General features: G+C 38.5%; 3 protein-coding genes across 16 annotated transcripts in view; 2 read left to right on the top strand and 1 right to left on the bottom strand.

Annotated features, from left to right (window-relative positions):
* Positions 1-18,651, bottom strand: part of LOC127533914 (CD276 antigen homolog) — a 244,219-nt gene that overhangs the window by 167,686 nt on the left and 57,882 nt on the right. The window lies entirely within an intron of this gene.
* LOC110971348 (CD276 antigen-like) overlaps positions 4,873-18,651 on the top strand; it is a 66,010-nt gene continuing 52,231 nt past the window's right edge. Inside the window, exon 1 of the mRNA XM_051947933.1 lies at positions 4,873-5,098. The gene's annotated coding sequence lies outside the window, so the exon portion shown is untranslated. The remainder of the gene's footprint in view (positions 5,099-18,651) is intronic.
* The window catches only part of LOC110971973 (butyrophilin-like protein 2), a 53,317-nt gene continuing 39,757 nt past the window's right edge, over positions 5,092-18,651 (top strand). For 3 of the 14 annotated variants that reach the window (XR_007941797.1, XM_051947922.1, XM_051947927.1), the window contains exons 1-2: positions 5,092-5,225; positions 8,163-8,281. Coding sequence is in view for 10 of the 14 variants with exons in the window: in XM_051947922.1 (XP_051803882.1) it covers positions 5,135-5,225; positions 8,163-8,281 (210 nt within the window). In the remaining 4 variants the exon portion in view is untranslated. Of the gene's footprint in view, positions 5,226-8,162; positions 8,478-8,654; positions 8,694-9,680; positions 9,960-16,686; positions 16,795-17,142; positions 18,279-18,651 lie in introns of those variants that run through there. The other 11 variants (XR_007941798.1, XR_007941800.1, XM_051947929.1 and 8 more) reach the window with 8 other exon arrangements.

Genomic DNA, 18,651 nt, shown 5'->3' with positions numbered 1-18,651 from the left:
GATTTTTTGGTCATTTTTCAGTCTCTTTTTGTTTTTTAAGCCATATTTTTGTTATTTGTTTTTTTCTTTAGTGTTTTTGTCATTTTCAATCCTTTTCTTGTTTTGTGTATTTTTTTTTTCATTTTTAATCTCTTTCTTGTTTTGTCAAATATTTTGTCATATTCAATCTTTTGGGGGTTTTTTTTGCCTCATTTCTTGTCATTTTTCAGTCTTTTTGTTGTATTTTGTCTCATTTTCTGGATCCATTCTGACCATCTGAACGTTTCAGCTGAAATGGAGACTCATCAGACCAGCATCTTCTGTTGTCCAGTTCTGGTGAGTCTGTGTGAATTGTAGCCTCAGTTTCCTGTTCTTAGCTGACAGGAGTGGAACCCGCTGTGGTCTTCTGCTGCTGTAGAACTTCTTCTTCAAGGTTGTTGTGTATCAGAGATGGTGTTCTGCGTTCTTTGGTTGGAACCAGTGGTTATCTGAGTTCCTGTTTCCTTTCTATCATCTCCAACCAGTCTGTTCATTCTCCTCTGACCTCAATCATCTACAAGACATTCTGGTCCATCAACTGATCTCTGGATGTTTCCTCTTTTTGGGACCGTTCTCTGTAAACCCTAGAGAAGGTTGGAAATCCCAGTAGATCAGCAGTCTGTGAAATAGAACAAGTCTCTGAAATCCTCTTTCTTCTCCATTCTGATGCTCGGTTTGAACTTCAGCAGGTTGTCTTGACCTCGTTTACATGGATAAATGTATTGAGTTGCTGCCATGTGATTGGCTGATGAGATATTTATGTTCTCTCCACACAATCAGACCAACACAACATCTGCACACTTTTAAACTGAGCTGATCTAGTTTCTGCCTCAGTAATTTTCTGATGGAAAAGAGGAATTTAAGAACTTCTGCTTATGAAGAGCAGCTGAAGTTAAATATTTACATGAAAAATTAAAGTCAGTGACAGTTTTTTGTGCTTTTTTACCCTCTGATGCTGGACTGTGTTTTCTAGATGTTTGTCTGAACCTTCATTTCCACCATTCAGGTTGTTTCCAGTCACCAGCAGGTGGCGTCAGAGTCTCTTTACTGCAGCCTCACATGGACCAGTCCAGTCTGATGCTGATTCTCACTGTGCTGACTCATCGTTCAACAGGTGGAGAAGTCCTGCATCATATCACATATTTCTTTCTTCTTTTTCTGTTTCCAAATGTTGTGAATCCAAACAAATGGTTGAAGTTTCAGTCAGAGCAGCATCGACGGTGAGACTGAAACAGTGAGCAGGTTTATTCAGAGAGAAGTCAACATCTACATGAATGTTTCATCACTTTATCTGCACTAAACCAGACATCAGATACAAATAATGAGTAAAGACCAGCTGACACACAACAACAAATAGAACATTGGTCTGTTTCCACTGAGGTAAAACAGCGTCCTTCACTGTCTGAGCTTCACTCTGACTCTGGTTTCCACTGATAACTCCTGAACCAAGTCTGAAGCAGCTGCCGTCTGTTTTTACAGCTGGATGGTGAAAGTAGTTCACTGTCTGTGGAGTCATTTTAGGAGGACGACCACTGCAGCCATGATCAGTGGAACTATGACTCCTTCTAGACCTCCTAGTTGCTGGCTGACTCTGTGGTTCACTGATGTTTAGTTGATCTTCATGGATCTTTTTCCATCTTTTAAAGTCTCACAATCAGATTTTTCAGTTCCTGTGTTCAGTTCTTTTCCATGTGGAGCCATGATGCAGACATAGATACAGCTGATAGGTCCAGAACTGAGAAAGTTCTGCTGTTCTCAGCTCATTTAGAAGCATGTTCATCAGTTAGTCTGACTGGACTCAGTTTAGTCTCAGTGATCTCAGCTACATTCAGGTTTGCTGCATTGAGTTTCTACTTTGGGGCCTGAATCAGTTTTGGATTGTTGATGAGGAGAAATATTCTACTGTTGACTTCAGTGATAACTATTAGTGACTGAGAGGTGATGCAGTTTGGAATGATTTGATGCTGAAGTGAAGTTGTCCAGTGATGTATTCAGTCGTGTTCTGTTGGTGTTTTGGTGACGTCTGGATGAAGCTGCTGTGTCAAACGGCCTCTTTCTCAACTGTGTCTTCTTGTGGTTTATGGTTTCCAATCAACTCCACCAACTTTCTGGATCAGAGAACAATAAAATGATTTGACTGCAGACCAACAGCTGATGTGTCCCTGAATGCAGCTGATCAAACACGAGAGTCACAACAAGTTCCTGATTGCGTCTTTAAGAACTTTATGAAGCAATAAAAGGATTTAAAAGCAGCTATAAAGGTGACAGGTAACCAGTGCAGACACTTGAAGTAGGTTAATGTGTTTCTAATTAGATAAACACAGGTTCTGTAATTACTGCATAGTAAAAAGCAGCACTTTTCCAGCTTTTGCTGGTATAGAACACAATGTTGTACTTAAAGCGGGGTAAATATCAGCATATTCACCTGTTGACGATGTATAAAGTGTGGTTGTAATCAGAGTAGAAACTAACACCTTTGAGCTTTAGACGTCATAAACTGTGAGGCTGTAATCAGAGGGTTGTATAAAGTGTCTCTTTTCCAGCTTTTGGTTGTATAAAGGCTGTAAACGTTGTCATTAGAGAGCAGTTAAAAACTACGTAGCACCAGCTGTTGATCACTGATAAAGTGCTGCTGGAATTCCAGCTCTGTAAAAAGTGCGGCTTTTGACGGCATAAAAAGAGTCTTTTGTAATCAGCGTGTTGTAAAGAGCAGCATTGGTTTAGTAAAGCAGTAAAATATTTAGACTGCTGGAAAAATCCATGCAGGTAGTTTTTAGGTTTCAATTTGACAGCAGACCAGAAGGAGCTGATGTGTCCCTGAATGCAGCTGATCAAACACGAGTGTCACAACAAGTTCCTGTGTGTGTTCATGATGTTTCTGAGGAAATGTTACCTGAAGGTGTGTCCACAAAGAGCTTTACAGCTGAAAGGAATAAAAAGTCAATAAAACAATAGAAACATCATCATGTTGTAGATGAAGGACTGTAAAACACAGAGATGAAGTAAGAAAACACTTTGATAAACAACACATGAAATGAGGAAACAGCAGGAGAGATCAAATGAGATCCATTATCTGTTATTAAAATACAGATAAATGAACTTCAAGAACTTTATGAAGCAATAAAACGATTTAAAAGTAGCTGTAAAGGTGACAGGTAACCAGTGCAGAGACTTGAAGTTGGTTAATGTGTTTCTAAGTAGATAAACACAAATGTCCTGAATGAAACCAGTCTGCTTCCTCTGAATTCAGGACAAATCTTTTCGTTCTACAGCAGGAATCGTGACTTCTGAATCTCTGATCTAATGTCTGATTTTAATCTCATCTGTTGTTTCAAACCAACACTCACATGTTTGTAGATAGTTTGAATCGCAGCGTCTCCCAAAACGCTGTTGGTCCCACCCTCTGATTTCGCCCCTTTATTTGTGCACGCGCAGTACCTGAGAGGAGTGCCCGGAGTGCTGCAGCATCTCGCCTGTTTTGCTGTTTTCCACTCTTCTACATTTAGTACATTTAGTAAATAATAAAGGAATTACGTTAGAATGCTGTATTGAGTCTAACTTGTCCTAATACCAAAATAACATGAATCTGCTAGGACGAACGAGTAAAGTTTCAATATGTGATTACACTCGTGTATCCCTCTGGATGACGTTGTTTATCAAACTTAGTGCATTTACGCGTGTATATGTGTTACATTGTTTATTTATTTCTATCTAGAGTTCAGAATTACATGACTCCTCTGACGAAGAGTATGTCCCAGACGCCCCAACATCTTCCTCCAGAGGTCGGGCATCTAAACGAAGCCGTCAGGCGGGCTATGGAGGCCGTGGTCGGGGAGCGACGCGAGCACCCCGAGCCAAAAAACGTCCTGCAGTCTCTTGGCCCGACAAGCCGTGGGATCGGTAACTTTTCTGGAAGTTGCTGATCCCTGATGCTCTCTCCTCCACAAGCAAAACAAATGTGCGCGCGGTTGCGTAGTGCGTAGCTCGCCCACCTCTTCATGGGCTTGCTTGCTGTGCGCGTAACCGTTGATTGACAGCATGACAAAGCTGAAGCTCGAACTTGATTGGTCGGCAGCGACCGGCGCTTTTTGGAATAACATGGGGGTCTATGAGAGGAAGGCGGAGCTCAGGAATAAATTTTCATATCGCGTCATACTAACTTTATATTATAGTATCGAACTAGACTAACACATTTAAGCTTTGTTAAAAAATGATACATAAATTGAAAACAAACGGAAACTCCGGACAGCAGCTTTAATCAGAGACACAATCACAGCTGGTGTTATGAGGATTTATTGCAGCTTATTTTGCTCTTTTTAGGTTTTAAGCAAGAGGTGTCCGAAAAGTCTTTATATCAAGAAACAATCAATATTTTGGTTCTTTCATGAATTTATTATTATTTATTATTATCTTCTGGAAATATGACATCTGGTGGGGAAACTATATTCTGTAATATTTTACAAAATAAAATGTAATTTCTGTAAAAAAATATATTTTTTAATACTGAATATGTATTTTTTCTTTAAAATAATGTGTTTTAGCAGACTTAAAGACAGAAATAGTGAAACTCTGCAGTCAAATATTGGAAAAGAACAATTTATGGAACTATAGATGTTTTAAGAAGATTTATTGCAGCTTATTTTGCTCTTTCTTTTGTTGTGATGACTAAAATACTGTATAGATGGAGTCATTTTACACGAAAACACTGTAAATAGTTTGTAAATAGACTGTTGTGTTGATTTTTAATTTTGGTCTTTTTATGGTGAACATGGAATTAAATTATTTTTTATTTCCATCCAAAATGATTTAAATTCATATTTATTCCTGATATTTTCCTGCTGACAGTAACTGTCAGTGTGTAAAATGTCAGTCAGCTGTTGGAGGTGATTTTTTTCAGTGAGTCAGTAAAATAAAGCAGTTGTGGTGTTTTCTTGGACTCTGAGCCTCAGACAGTTTATCAGACACACAGTCGGAGTAAAACGACGATCGAGTTTGTGAGGAAATGATGCAGCAGAAAACGAAAGTGCTGCGCAGTAAAAGAAGGAGGGATGATGATGAAGGAGTGAGGAAGCGGTAGAAGGTGTGATTCTGCTGCTTCTAAACGCTGTGTGCTCTGATGCTGCTGCTGAATCCTCGGAGGACTCGGACCAACATGAAGCTCCTTCAGCTCGTCTGGATCTTCCTGCTCACTCTGTGCGGACAAAGCGGTAAGAAAAGTGACGGTGTGATGATGTGACAGACTAGTTGTTGTGCTGCTTTAGTGTCTCTTAGCTGTCTGTCAGCGCTGAGCTGCGTTTGAAAAAGCAACAATCCGCACATTGAGCTCGATGTGAACGATGTGGAACCCAGTTGTTTAGGTGGAACCTTCACTGTGTCTGAGACTCACTGTCATATTAGTGAAAGCTGTATTGTAGGAGGCACATTTCACTGCTTTGCTGAGGTAAAAATCCTCCATGTAGACTGGTTCAATCCTCCTAGAGAGGCTCCTTAAAGACACAGCTCTGTGTGGAACAGTGGAAAGGAGGAGATAGAGTCACAGTTTGTTTGTTTTTCATCTTTTCTGGGATGGAATCATTGATAAACATCTGTGTTTGTCACCAAAACTATTTTAATCTTTCATATATTTATTGTTGGTCTGGAAATAGAAGAGAATCTGCTGGTCAAAAATATACATCCAGCAGTTCTAATGTTTGGTTAAATGTCCTTTGGCCGTTTTCTCCTCAGTTAGCTGCTTTTGGTGGCCGTCTACAAGCTAATTCTAGCCTGATTGAAGCCTTTCAGAGCATTTTGATGTGTTTGGGCTCATTGTCTTGTTGAAACATTCAACTGTGTCCAAGATCAACCTTCTGATGATGCTTTTAGGTTTTCCTGAAGAATGTGGAGGGCCTTCTTCATTGGTCGATTTACTTTGTGTAAAGCTCCAGTTTCACAGAGCATGATGCTGCCACCACCATGCTGGACAGTAGGTTGAGTGTTGTTGGGGTTAAAGGCCTCTCCTTCTCTCCTCCAAACATATTTGTGATCGTTGTGAGCAAACAGCTCAGTTTTAGTTTCATCTGACCACAGAGGTTGGTGAGTGAAGTTTTAATGAGTCCACCTGGTGGAAGTAGCAGGTACTACAGCTGATCTCCATGATCAGACATGCAGGACCTTCGTGTCCCTGATCAGTTAATATATAATAAGTTGTAAAGTCCTATCATAAAACACTGCAGTATAATATAATGCGTCCTGGTTCCATTTGTGCAGGTGCTGCTCAGACATATATTGAGTGAAATCTGAAATGTGTTTCCTGAGTGACTCTGACTGAGCTGGTTAGTTCAGTAAAACTCCATGTTTGAAGTAGAGTTTAGTTAAAGTGACTGAGGAACAGAAGCTGAGGAAGTAAAAACCTCCAATCCTTAGTTCCAGTGTTGGGTTTAAAGAGTTAACGCTGTGAGAAAGAAACTCTTCATGCAAGTCCAGACACAGTGATCCTTTAATTGTTGTTGTTGAACAAGTTTGTATTTGTGTGACTGTAGTAGTTTCTCCTCCATCAGTTTCCTGCTTCTCTTCTTACGCCCACACATGATTATTTTACTTTCCTGGAAAGTAGCAGCACCAGTTTGTGTGGTTGTGTTGGCGAGGAGAAGCAGATGGTGTGATAAAAAGTAAAACCTGTCAGACTTACAGGCGTCTAAAAAAATTTAACCTCACATGTCATTTTGATCAAAGAAGACTTAGTTTTTATGCATCAGGTCAACAATATTCTCATATTTTAATGTGGCTCTGACTTTAACTGCAACATAAATGTTAGCATGTACAGAAAATATTTTTGAGTTTGATCATTGTCAGTTAATCTAAAATTAGGCCTGTAGGACAAAAGTTCCAACTTTACTTCATTTTCATTGATATTTATATTACTGATGTAAAATTATCAGAAATGTTCAGCCAACAGTTGTGTCAGCTGACAGCTCTGCTCCTGTCTTCACCTGAGTGTCTGAGACGTACGGTCTGATGATACGACTACAAGTCCATCATTGATCTTTGGCCTCAGCTGCTCTGGTACCAGAAACACTCATGAGCCACTTTATGCTTGAACATGGTGTTTGTTATGTCCAATCAATGACCAGCACAGAAGTCCTAAAACAAAACACCACTTCAGATCAGGAAGGCTGTTCCTCTCAATCACCCTCATTAAAAATTTGACGTCATCATCCACAAGTGTTGAAGTCCTCCAGAGATCTATGGAGGTCCTGACCAGAACTCTTTCAGGACACCATCCAGAGACTCCAAGAAGTCCTCTGAGCTGCTATTTGGTTCACAAATAACAATCAGAGTTTTCCCCTTGACAACATGCAGAGAGGCAACCCTCTGGTTCTCCAGGGAGAACTCCACCAAAGCAGCTCTACCCTGGAGGTCTGTGAGTCTCCCTGCACCACCTTATACCTCTAACCCTGGACAACTCCACAAAGAGAGAGAATCTTTAGTGTTCATGGAAGTGAGTCCAACTAGATCGAGTGGGTACCGCTCCACCTCCCACACCAGCTCAGGATCCTTTCTTTCAGTGAGGTGACGTTCCACGTCCTGACTACTAATCTGCAATAACAGGAGGCAGCATGCTAAGATACCCACTGCTGTCCATGGTCCATATCATGTTGTTCTTTCAGGATACCCCTACTGTGTCCGATCTTCCTCCATCTGGAAGACTACCTGGTCTGTTCACTCAATCAAATAAAAAACAACCAAGCATGCAATCTACTTCCCATTGATGGAGCTTTCATAAAATATAAACTGACTGGACTTCTAATCTCAGGGGGAATATCTTACCCAGGTTTATTCTACTGTAGTTACAAATCCATGTATAAATCTGGTTTCCTCAAAGGTGAACAGTTTATGTATTTAGATGATACATTTAGTCATGTAATCCAGTCTATTTAAAACAGATGTAAACTTAATAAAACTCTGAAACTTGTACTGGTGTTAGCTTAATGCTAAATATGCTAATAATATGTCTGAACAAACATGAAACAGAACCAGAAATAAAGACAGAATTCAGTCTGCTCACTGAGCTGCTCATAAACTGCTGTTTCAGACCTCATGTAAACTGTGTTTCCTGACTTTCTTTGTGTCCTCATCACTGATTAATCCACGTTTTTGTCTTTCAGCTGACATTAAGATCCAGGTGAAGGAAGACGGTGAAGCCATTCTGGACTGTTCCTTTGGTACAAACATTAAGAACGAGCCGTTTGCCTGGAAGAAAGATGTGGATCAAAGCAATGAGGATGTTTTCTGGTATTCTGGTGGAGACACAGATCCAGGTCCAGAGTTCAAAGATCGGGTTTTTCATTTTCCCGACCAACTCCAGTTCGGTAACGCCTCCATAAAGATCACAAAAGCAAAAACATCAGACAATGGAACCTACACGTGTTATCACGCAACCGTTCAGAAAGAAATCAAATCGACCATCAGTCTGACTGTTGGTGAGTTCTTCCATGAGACACTTATAAAACTGTGACTTTGGCTCATTTTTGTAATTCTTGATTGTAAAAAATATGTTTAATAAACACTTCTGAGTTCATTTCCTCCAGTTTTAACTGTCTGCCAAGTTGATAATATCTCACAAACAGCTCTAACATGTGTTTTCTTTTCTCCTTTAGGTCCTATCTTAAAAGACAGATCAGACGAAAAGATAGAAGGTGAGTCCTGGTTCTGATGTTTTCATCTCACCTGGATGTGATGAGATTCATCACTGACAGTTAAACACATTCACACACCAGATCTCTCACATTTGGTCCAGTTTACGTCATACAGAAGATTTGAACATGTTAATTTTACTAGAGACGTGACCAGAAACTGTATTTAAAGTGCATCAATCACATTTGGCTGTTTTTCAAAACTTTATTTAGATTACATCTGTTAGATATAATGCAGTTTTTTTTAAGCTCACTGATATAAATAATAAACAATCCTGTAATATCTCCTACTCTGTTGTTCTTATGTTTAGTTTTAGACTGATGGATTTAAGTTTGTTCTCATTTTGGAGACTGGAGTTTGCTGAATCCTTTCATTATTCATTACTGTACAGTCTTCCTAAAATTAATCCTACCCACAGTGATGCAAAATACCAAATCGTATGTTTGTAAAATAAAAGAATAAACAATCTTTCCTCAGCTTTTGTTGGATAGAAAGTTATAATTCCTGTAATTTGATGGCATGCTTTCTGTTTGGACACCATGATCAGTTATGAGGATTCAGATCATTTATACAAATTTTTCAGTGACCAGATTTTAAAACTATTGTTGAATACTTGTTTTAAATATTGCTTTATTGTGTTTCTCTTGAACACTGCAAGGATCAAGGACCATTGTTTTCTCTTTTGGGATGCATTTTGTTGCTGAACAAATTTTAATAATCTCTTTTCTCTTCAGTATATTTTTGTTTGTATTTATTAACTGTATTCAGCTGTTTATAATTTAGTGTGATTTATGTGAACTGACTGCTCTAACACTGCAGTTTCATTTTTAATTTAAAAAACTCAATCGATTTTTCTGTTTTCACAAACATTTTAGTTTTCTTCACTGTGTAAATTTGCATGCAAAACTTGTACAATCAGAGGGATGAATAAGGAACATGATAAATTTTGTAATTGTCTCCTTTATTTGACGTTTATTGTGTCTTTACAGGTGCGTCTCCACAGCCCATCGTAATCCATCATAAAGCAGATGATGGAGTGCTGCTGCAGTGTGTTGTCAGAGGAGCTTTTCCTCAACCTGAGGTCGAGTGGTGGGACAGTGATGGAAACGTCCTGGCTGTTGGTGACCCACAGATGAGAGATGGAAAAGAAAACAAATATGACACTGTCCTCAATGTTACTGTGATCAAGACTGGACACTATCGCTGTGTGGCCACACAGAAAGAAATCTACCATCAGATTTATACTAAGACACACGCCAATGTTGGAGGTGAGTTCTTCTGAAATGTTTTTTATTGATCATTTGTCACTAGTTTTCAATCATTTTTATGGTGTTTACAAGCAGTACAAATAAAAAACTTATGCTGACAGTCCAAAAGTGAACAAAGTCACTTCTGTTGAAGTGAAACTCTCTCAGATTGTGTCAGGTTTGTACTGAGAGTCCACTTCATGAATCTACAGAGAAAAGAGGAGAATTAGAGGCTGAAGAAGTAAAACAACTGGAGTTAGTCAGTTCTGAGATCAGACACACAGTTTGTCTGGATCACAAGGTTTTAGCTCCAAATAAGCAGAAAACTGACCTGAAAATAAACTAAATTATCTCCAAGACCCTTATTATTGTTTTTTTTTCTTTTTCTTTTTCCTTTTTGTCCTGTCCAGCAGCAGAGCAGGCAGAATGGGGACCCTTATTATTGTTTACGTAATAACACAGACTTTATGCTTTAAGGACTCATATTTTTCAATTTAAATTGTAGTTTCTTAGCTTTAAATGGTGAAACTCATGACTATTAATTATTTTCCTGAAACCAATTAGTAGAATCTAATGAATATTTCAAACACACATAGAATAATAGATTTATAAATATCTGTTGCAGCCCACATTTATTACTAATGACACTAAAATTGTGATTCCAGAAGTATTAAATGTGATTATTTGGAGTTAGATGTGAGAAGTGACCCAGAATAAACTGAATCTCACTGAGGAGTTGTAATTTGCTGAATAGTTTCTTTATAAATCCAGTAACTAGTGAAAAATGTGTTTTAAAATGAGTGAACCTGCAGCGTGGAGCTTCTGCCTCCTGACAGTGACGGTAATTCGACAAACTCTGTTGGATGTAAAAGAAAAGCTGAGAGAAAGAGTGAATGCTTTAAATGTGGTCACTGATGATCCTCAACAAATGTTCTGCTCTGGTTTATTTCCTGATGTCTGACTGGTGGTTTGTGTTAAATGTGATCAGATCAGAGCTGCTGTGATGTTTTAAACACAAACTGAAACTGTGGCGACACTAAACGACGTTCCAGTTAGGACCTAAAGATCGTTAATTAAATATGTAAAAATAGATAAAAGTTTGAACCAAAATGTGTTTATTAATCTGTAAAAGTGACGTTAATCAAAGCTGAAGTGTTTCATATTTCATCTCCAGTTTTCCACATTTATTTCCTTAAATTTCTGTTCTTATCTGAGATCTCTGCATCATTTTCTGTGATAAAAACTCAAATATTGGTGGATAGTTTAATCCAAGTATAACAGAGATGTGGAGTTTTAAAATGGTTCTTTAAATATCAGGAATAAAATGTGACCAAACAAACATAAAGCAGATAAATGAGGTTAAATAAAGATGAACAGTGAGCTACAGGATGATAAAACACAAACATACATGTCACACGTTTCTGTTGACTTTATTGCTGCTCTTTTTAGTTTAATGTGCTTTTTAAAAACCTTTAGTTGTTTCTGTTTTTCATAAAGCTCCTTGTAAATAAAGTTGTCAGTGTTTAATATGTGATGATGAAACAGACGGACCTGATTGTGAGAACAAAGAAAACAACAGCAGATTATATTCTGCTTTAGTGTTTGTTAAATATTGTTGACGTGTCGGACAACAGATTTCACATTATTTCATTTGGAGATGGGTTTTTTTTTAGCTCCAGAGACAAACCTGATCAGAGTAAATGAGTTCATGTTGGGACTTAAAATGTGTCCAAAATGTCTTGAAATTGTCCAACATTGTACAGTGTGACGTAAAATTAGTTTGAAATTGTAGACTTAAAAATTGTCGACAATTTGTCCACAATGACTAAAAATGTATCCAAAATTGTGCAAAATGTCTTAAATTTATCTAATGTTACACAGTGTGACATCAAATTAGTTTGAAATTTTACAATATGACTTAAACATTGTCGAAAATTTGTCCAAGATGAGTTGAAAATTGTCCAAAATTTGTAGAAAATGACCTAAAATTTGTCCGAAATGATTTAAAATGTCTCCAGAATGTCTTGAAATTGTCTAATATTACACAATGTGACGTAGAATTAGTTTGAAATTGTCGAAAATGACTGAAATATTGTCGAAAATTTGCCCAAAATGACTTGAAAATTTTCAAGAAATTTGTTGGAAATCTAAAAATGTGTCCAAAATTGTGCAAAATGACTTAAAGTTTGTCCAACATGATCCAGAATGACTTAAAACTTGTGTGAAATCGATCAGAGTAAATGTGTTCATGTTGTGATGGGATTTAGAAATACTGTTTGATGATCAGTTACTAAACTTTAGGGCTGGTCTGAAGAGAAAAACCTCAAATCAAACGGGTGGTTCCAGATAGAGCAGTTGGTGTCTGAATAAATAAACAAGTAAATATAGAATTAGATTGACTTTAGGTAATAATAATATATGAGTCAGTCCTCAGTGTGGAGCAGATCCTGGTTCTGGTTGTGGAGGAATCTGAGCTGTTTGAAGGCTGGTCCAGTGCAGAGGATGGAGCTAAAAGCTGCTGTCAGCTTCCATCTGCTGTCCATCTCCTCTATCAGCGTCTCCTTCATCTCTGCCATGGCAGGACTGTCCTCCTCCTCAGGGGACAGGTGGTGTTTCTTCAGGTCAGAGATGATCCAGATTGTCCTCCTGAGAACAGTGGTGTGGGTGTTCTTAGAGGCTCCAGAGCTCGTGTTTCCTCCTGAGCTTCCTCTGGTCTGCTGTCAGGTCCTGTTGGAGTCTTTGCTCTTTCTTTGAAGTGTCCAACAAGATGAGGAGCAGCAGCAGCTGAGCGTGGTATGGGCTCCTGTTTTAAAGCTGTATCTGTGCACAGCTGTAACGTAGCAGAGCCCTCGTACCCGGAGCCGTTTTTCTGCTTCTCTGGCCGGCGTCTCGGTGCTCAGCTTCATGTTGCTGGCGTGAACAACGGAGACTCTTTTTAACTGTGGAATATTAAACGTCTCCGCTGCTTCTCCTGTTTAACCCTCGTGTCGTCCTGTGGGTCAGATTGACCCGTTTTAAAGTTTGAAAATGTGGAAAAAAGAAAAAAATCACAGTGAAACTTCTGATGTCCACATTTTCAACATTTTGGGGAGATTTTTGAGCTTTTTTGGTGGAAAAAAAAGAAATATTGAAAATGTTTCTTAAGAACATTCACATAAAAATCAACCAAAATCCAGCAAATTTCGCTGGATTTTGGTTGATTTTTATGTGAATGTTCTTAAAGAAAATACTTGAATTTTTACTGAGATAAATGTAATCACTTTAGATATTTTTAGGATTTTCTTGGAAGATTTTTGCTCATTTTTTGAAAATATTTACAATAGGGCTGGACCCGAATATTGGGTCGTGACGGTGGTATCCGAATATTACTTTTGAGATTTGGAGATCCGAATAATCCCCCCCCCCCCCCCACATCGGATGTTACGGAGCAGACCGAATATTTGAATATTCGTCATTAATCAGGGCCAAATATCCAGTACCCAGAAACTGCTATTCGGGCCAGCCCTAATTTACAAGAATTTTTTTTATCCAAATTTGGGGCATTTTTTAAAATAAAACTTTTAAGGAATTATCGGAATTTTCTTCCTGAAGGTTTTGCAAATTTTCTGAAATTTTGGGGATTTTTTTTTTTTTTTGCTTAATTTTGGGAATTTTTCAGACAAGGAAACAGAATTTTTTGCTAAATGAAGAAACAGGAGGGTTAAGGCAGGTTTATTTCATGTTCAGGACAATTCAAAGTGCTTTACATGAAACATTAAGAGCATCACAGTGAGGAGCAGAGAGTTAAACGATGCCGTGCAGATTTCATGCATAGACGGTGAGAAAAGAAATGTTTTTAAGCTGGATTTAAAGCGTCTACATTTGGTGGAAGTTGAATCTCCACTGGCAGTTTGTTCCACTAAATGCTGCTTCTCCATGTTTAGTCTGGACTCTGGTCTGGACTAGCTGACCTGAGTCCTTGGATCTAAGAGTCCTGCTGGGTTTATATTCTCTGAACACATCACAGATGTATTCTGGACCTAAACCCTTCTGGGATCTGTTAAACCCGGTACGACTCGCCTCCGTTTTTTTATCTTCCGGCACAAAGTCACGGAGTTCCCTCTCATGAGTTGTGTTGAAGAAATGTGGCTGTTGGTCCTTGGAAGTTTGCTGTAGTGGTGTGTTTTATCGGTGTTTCCGGTAATGCGGTGGATTTCCCCACACAGAGTTTGGATCTGCAGAGGGAAGTGGACCCGGAGTGTTTTCAGGGTCCACATTTTGTAGGAATGTCAGAGGACGGATCAAAGGGTAGGGAGGGGCTGTATGGAACTACCAAGGTGGATAGAGGTTAATTTCTGTCTGGTTGCTGATCAGAGACTGAGGGTAAGACAACAGAACAGAAGGGGAACTGAATCAAGGAGTGTGGTCAACAAAAAGAGGGGATCTGGAGACAGTAGCACATCATAAAAGATAGAAGAACTGTGGATAATGGTGGGAAATGGAGTGACCATAAGTATGTGTAGCTGAAGCTCTGGTATTTTCTCCATCAGTTATGAAGTGACAGCCATGTCCTCCTCCATCCTCACTGATGTCCAGATGTGTGCCGTAAAACTCAGTGGAGTTTTCTAGAAGAGTTTTGACATTTTCCTCAATGCTGCTGCATTTGGGGACCGTGTCCTCCAGAGTTTAGTTAAATTTCTGAAGCCGTCACCTTCTACCACACTAAAGGCTCTCCTGTCCATGGAAATGAAATCCACCATGGGATCCGTTGTCTCTCTCTTTTCTCCGTTGCTGGTTTTTGTAAATGAAGGTCTGCTGGGTGTATTTGGGGTGGAAGACGTTGACGTCTGCGATGCCTGGAGATGCTCCAATGGACAAATTCTACTGTTAGACTCAGCAACCAGTCGCTTCCCTACGTTGATCCTAAGTTAATTTGAATATGCGGCACCATAAGAAGACAAAATGTTAAATTAATATTAATCCTAGCGTGTAACTGCAGCGTTAAAGAAGCCGAGTCACACCAGAAACATGGAAACACTCACAGACCACATTAAGAAGAGTTTTCTGAGTGTTTTATTGTGATTGTGAACGAATCTGCAGCTAAAACTGTGAGTAAATCTAATAATATAATCAGAGGAATTGGTAATAATCTGATATGTTTGCAGAATAAGATGAAGCTGTGATCAGAGCTTTTCATAGAAGACAAACATGTTGGTGCAAATGTAGCTTCAACTCTTGATGGATGCAGCAGGATGTTGGTTGTAAAGAAAAACACGTGAGCTGAAATCCAAGTGGAGGTTGAGACTTGGAGAGAAAATGGAAGTGAAAGCAGCAGTGGAGGTGATGAGAGAAGAAAGTGTGTCTGAGGCTGAAAGCAGAAGAGAGAGTGAAGCAGCTGAAAGTGATGATGAGCGCTGCCTCCTCTACCTCTGATGAAGAGCACCAGTTTGACTCTCACATCCACTAAATGTTGATCCATCTCAGTGGATCAGCTTCACTTTGTGTTCTGTTGGAGAGATTGAGGGAAAGCAGGAGTGGAAGAAAACAAAGAGATTGTCATGAGCTCCCTGCAGCTTTCCACAGAATTTAACAGGAATCATCTGAAATGTTTGGAATGAAACTGAATCAGACGTTTAACAAACTGATCTGATGACTGAGGAGGAAATATGGGTGAAAATGTCAGAATTTGTCTAAAATGACTCTTTGTGAGTAATGTGACTAATTTGGGATCATTTTGAACTGATTTTTGGAAACAGTCATTTCTAATTTGCCTAAAATTGACAAAATATTGTACAAAAGAGTTTAAAAATTGTTCTAACATGACTCAGCATTTTTCCAAAATAAGTTCAAAATGGATGAAAAAAAAATGTCAAAAAATTAAAAACAAACCTGTTCATGACCCAAAAATTGTTCATTAAATCTCAGTAACTCAACTAATGTGTCCAAAACTCTAAATATCGTCAGTCAAACACTAAAAATAGACATAAATATGTCTGTGCATGACTCAGATTGTTTAAAATAGCTCCAAATGTGTCAAAAAAAACTTGAAACGTGTCCAAAATGAGTTAAAAAATGGTCCAAAATCAAACAAACATGTCCAAAATGACTCACAACCAATCAAACATGAGTAAAGATTTGCTTAAATTGACATAAATTCGTTAAAAAAAACATGTCTCCAAAACTGTCCATGATGACTCAGAACTTTTCCAAAATCAGTTTAAAATTCTCCAAAATAACTTGAAAGTGTCAACATAGTGGATTCAACAGAACATGTTTCAAATCCATCTATTGTCTTTACATAACTTCATCCTCATCAGTGACAGAAGGAATCTTTAATCCTGATGAGGGTCGACCTTCCTAGGAAGGATGTGAACCGACACTATTCTAGCTGTAAGGTGACAGTGGTAACCACTGAACCACTGTGAAACTCCATCCTTTAAATCATTTAATAACTTCCTGTTCATCTCCTCGACTTTTCCTGCTCTGATACAGTTTAGTCTGAAAGGTTCAACAGAGACAGCAGCAGATTTTCAAAATCAAACTAAACCCAAATCCTCTGAGTGTTTTCTGCTCAAACTAAGTCAAAGTAAATAAAGTTCCATCATCAGAACCAAAGCCTCAGTTAGTGTCAGTGAGTCTGGAGAGTCCTGATGCTGCTTTAATCTGCAGACCACAACTTTACATGGTTTTAATGTGAACGTCCTCAAAAATGTTCTGGACACGCTGTGATTACATGAAACTCATTTTAACTTTTTCTGATTTATCTCAGATGGAACGTCCATCGGATGGATAATTGGAGTTGCTGTTGCTGCACTTTTTGTTGGAGTTGCTGTTGGAGTTGTTGTACGTCATTTCTGCTGCAAAAAGCGAGCTGGAGGTGAGTTAACTAATATTCATGAGATGATCGGTAACATTCAGACAACAGTCCTGTCAGAGTTTCCATCTGTGAAGCCTCAGAGATCAGAGTTTATCACTGTTCCTTTAAACTAAAATGACCATCAACCTTTTCCATCCATGTTTTCATCTTTGAATCAGTGCAGAGTTGAAATGTGACATCCTGGATTGAAGCTTTGAAAAAGCTCTGATCTAGTCCAGTTAAATCCACAGTTAGTGGATGGAAACCAACAGGCAGAAAGAATGAACCAAACTGAGACTTTACTCTGATGAAAGCTGAGAAAAATGTTCAGTCTGGACAAGATTTTAATGTGAAAATTATTTCCTGCAGGTTCAACAACGGAGGCAAGAAAAAAGGATATAATTTAACTGATGTTCAGCACCATGCCTGACGACAACAACACAAACTTCTTTCATCTTCAGACAGAATGAAACGTTTCTGATTCCTGCTGATAGAAAACAATCATCACAACTTTATACATTTAAACCATTCCTGAACTTTTCTCTGCATTTTTCTCTCCTGGATGGAAAAAGTTTGATTTGTTTCTTCTTCTTTGAGGTTTTTTAGAAGTTGTCAAACAGCTGCTTTTGTTGCTTCTTCTTCTTCTACTGTTTATTCCAGTCATGTGTCCTCCAGCGCCACCTTCTGATGACTTTATTCATCCAAAGCCTTCATGGAAATCAGCTGATCTGTGTTGATTTTTAGGAGATTTTAAAGTTTGCTTCAAATGTTGTTGACAGTTGGACACAAACCTGGTTTGTTCTGTGAACATTTAACCTCCACTTTACTGTTATTAACATGAACTCACTCAAATGTTGTTTTTCTGTTTGTTTTTAGTTCCTTAAATGTTGTGGTTAAAGGTTGTAATATGTTCTCCAAGACGTTCTGTAAATGTTTGGTTCTAACGTTGTTTTCTTTGAGATTTTCTGTCTTTTGTTGTCGTATAATTTGTGGAACGTTGTGGGAATGTTTCTGGTTTGTTTCCTCAAAAACATCCTCAGAACTTTGCAGGTAAAATTTTCCACTTTAGTTCATATTTTACATTCTAGGAACGTCTTCTAAAAATGCCTTGAGAACATCTTGAGAACATTTTTAATGTTGTAGCTGAAACATTCTGTGAGATCTTCAGGTCAGAACGTTTAGTGACAGGAGCATTAAAAACACACTGACTGACCTGAAAGCTGCTGTTTGTTGCTGAAAATGTGAATATTTTGCAGCTAAAGTGTAAAATAATGTGACTTTTTCTCTGTGTTTTGCTGCATTGTTTGGGAGCAGCTTGTTGCTGCTTTTTCTTTCTTCAGGTTCTCATCCAGAGTCTGTCAGGATCAGTGACTGAACTCCATTTTCTGTTTGTGATACTGAAGCTGTGCTGGATTCTTCTGAAAGAATCACAGATAAAACATGTCATTTCAGTCTCTGCTTGATAAATTCTCTCTGAACTTTGAATAAAACATGAAAACGTCAAACTGTTGGGGCTGTTTGGATGTTTGTGTTGAAACTTTGATTTAAAACCACAGAATGAATCATATTTGTTGTATTTTCAGATGTTAAACAGTTCAGTGTGGTGGAGACCAGAGGAGGGATCACTACAACTATGATCAGTTCATGTTAAAGCAGAGAGCATTGTGGGAGTTTAGTTCATAACGGGCACCATGACAAAGACTTCTGTGATGATTAATGACCTCAGAGAGGAAGGTGAGATCTTCGAAGTGCTTTTACATAAAGTAGGTTAGTGTTGGCTTCTTTGTCCTTATTTCTCCTCTGATGCTGGACTGTGTTGTCTCGATGTTTTGTTTGTCTGAACCTTCATTTCCACCGTTCAGGTTGTTTCCAGTCACC

Source organism: Acanthochromis polyacanthus, chromosome 5, assembly GCF_021347895.1.
Source record: "Acanthochromis polyacanthus isolate Apoly-LR-REF ecotype Palm Island chromosome 5, KAUST_Apoly_ChrSc, whole genome shotgun sequence".
NCBI lineage: Eukaryota > Metazoa > Chordata > Actinopteri > Pomacentridae > Acanthochromis > Acanthochromis polyacanthus.
The sequence above is the reverse complement of the archived record's forward strand: the minus strand, read 5'-3'. Positions and strand labels throughout refer to the sequence as shown.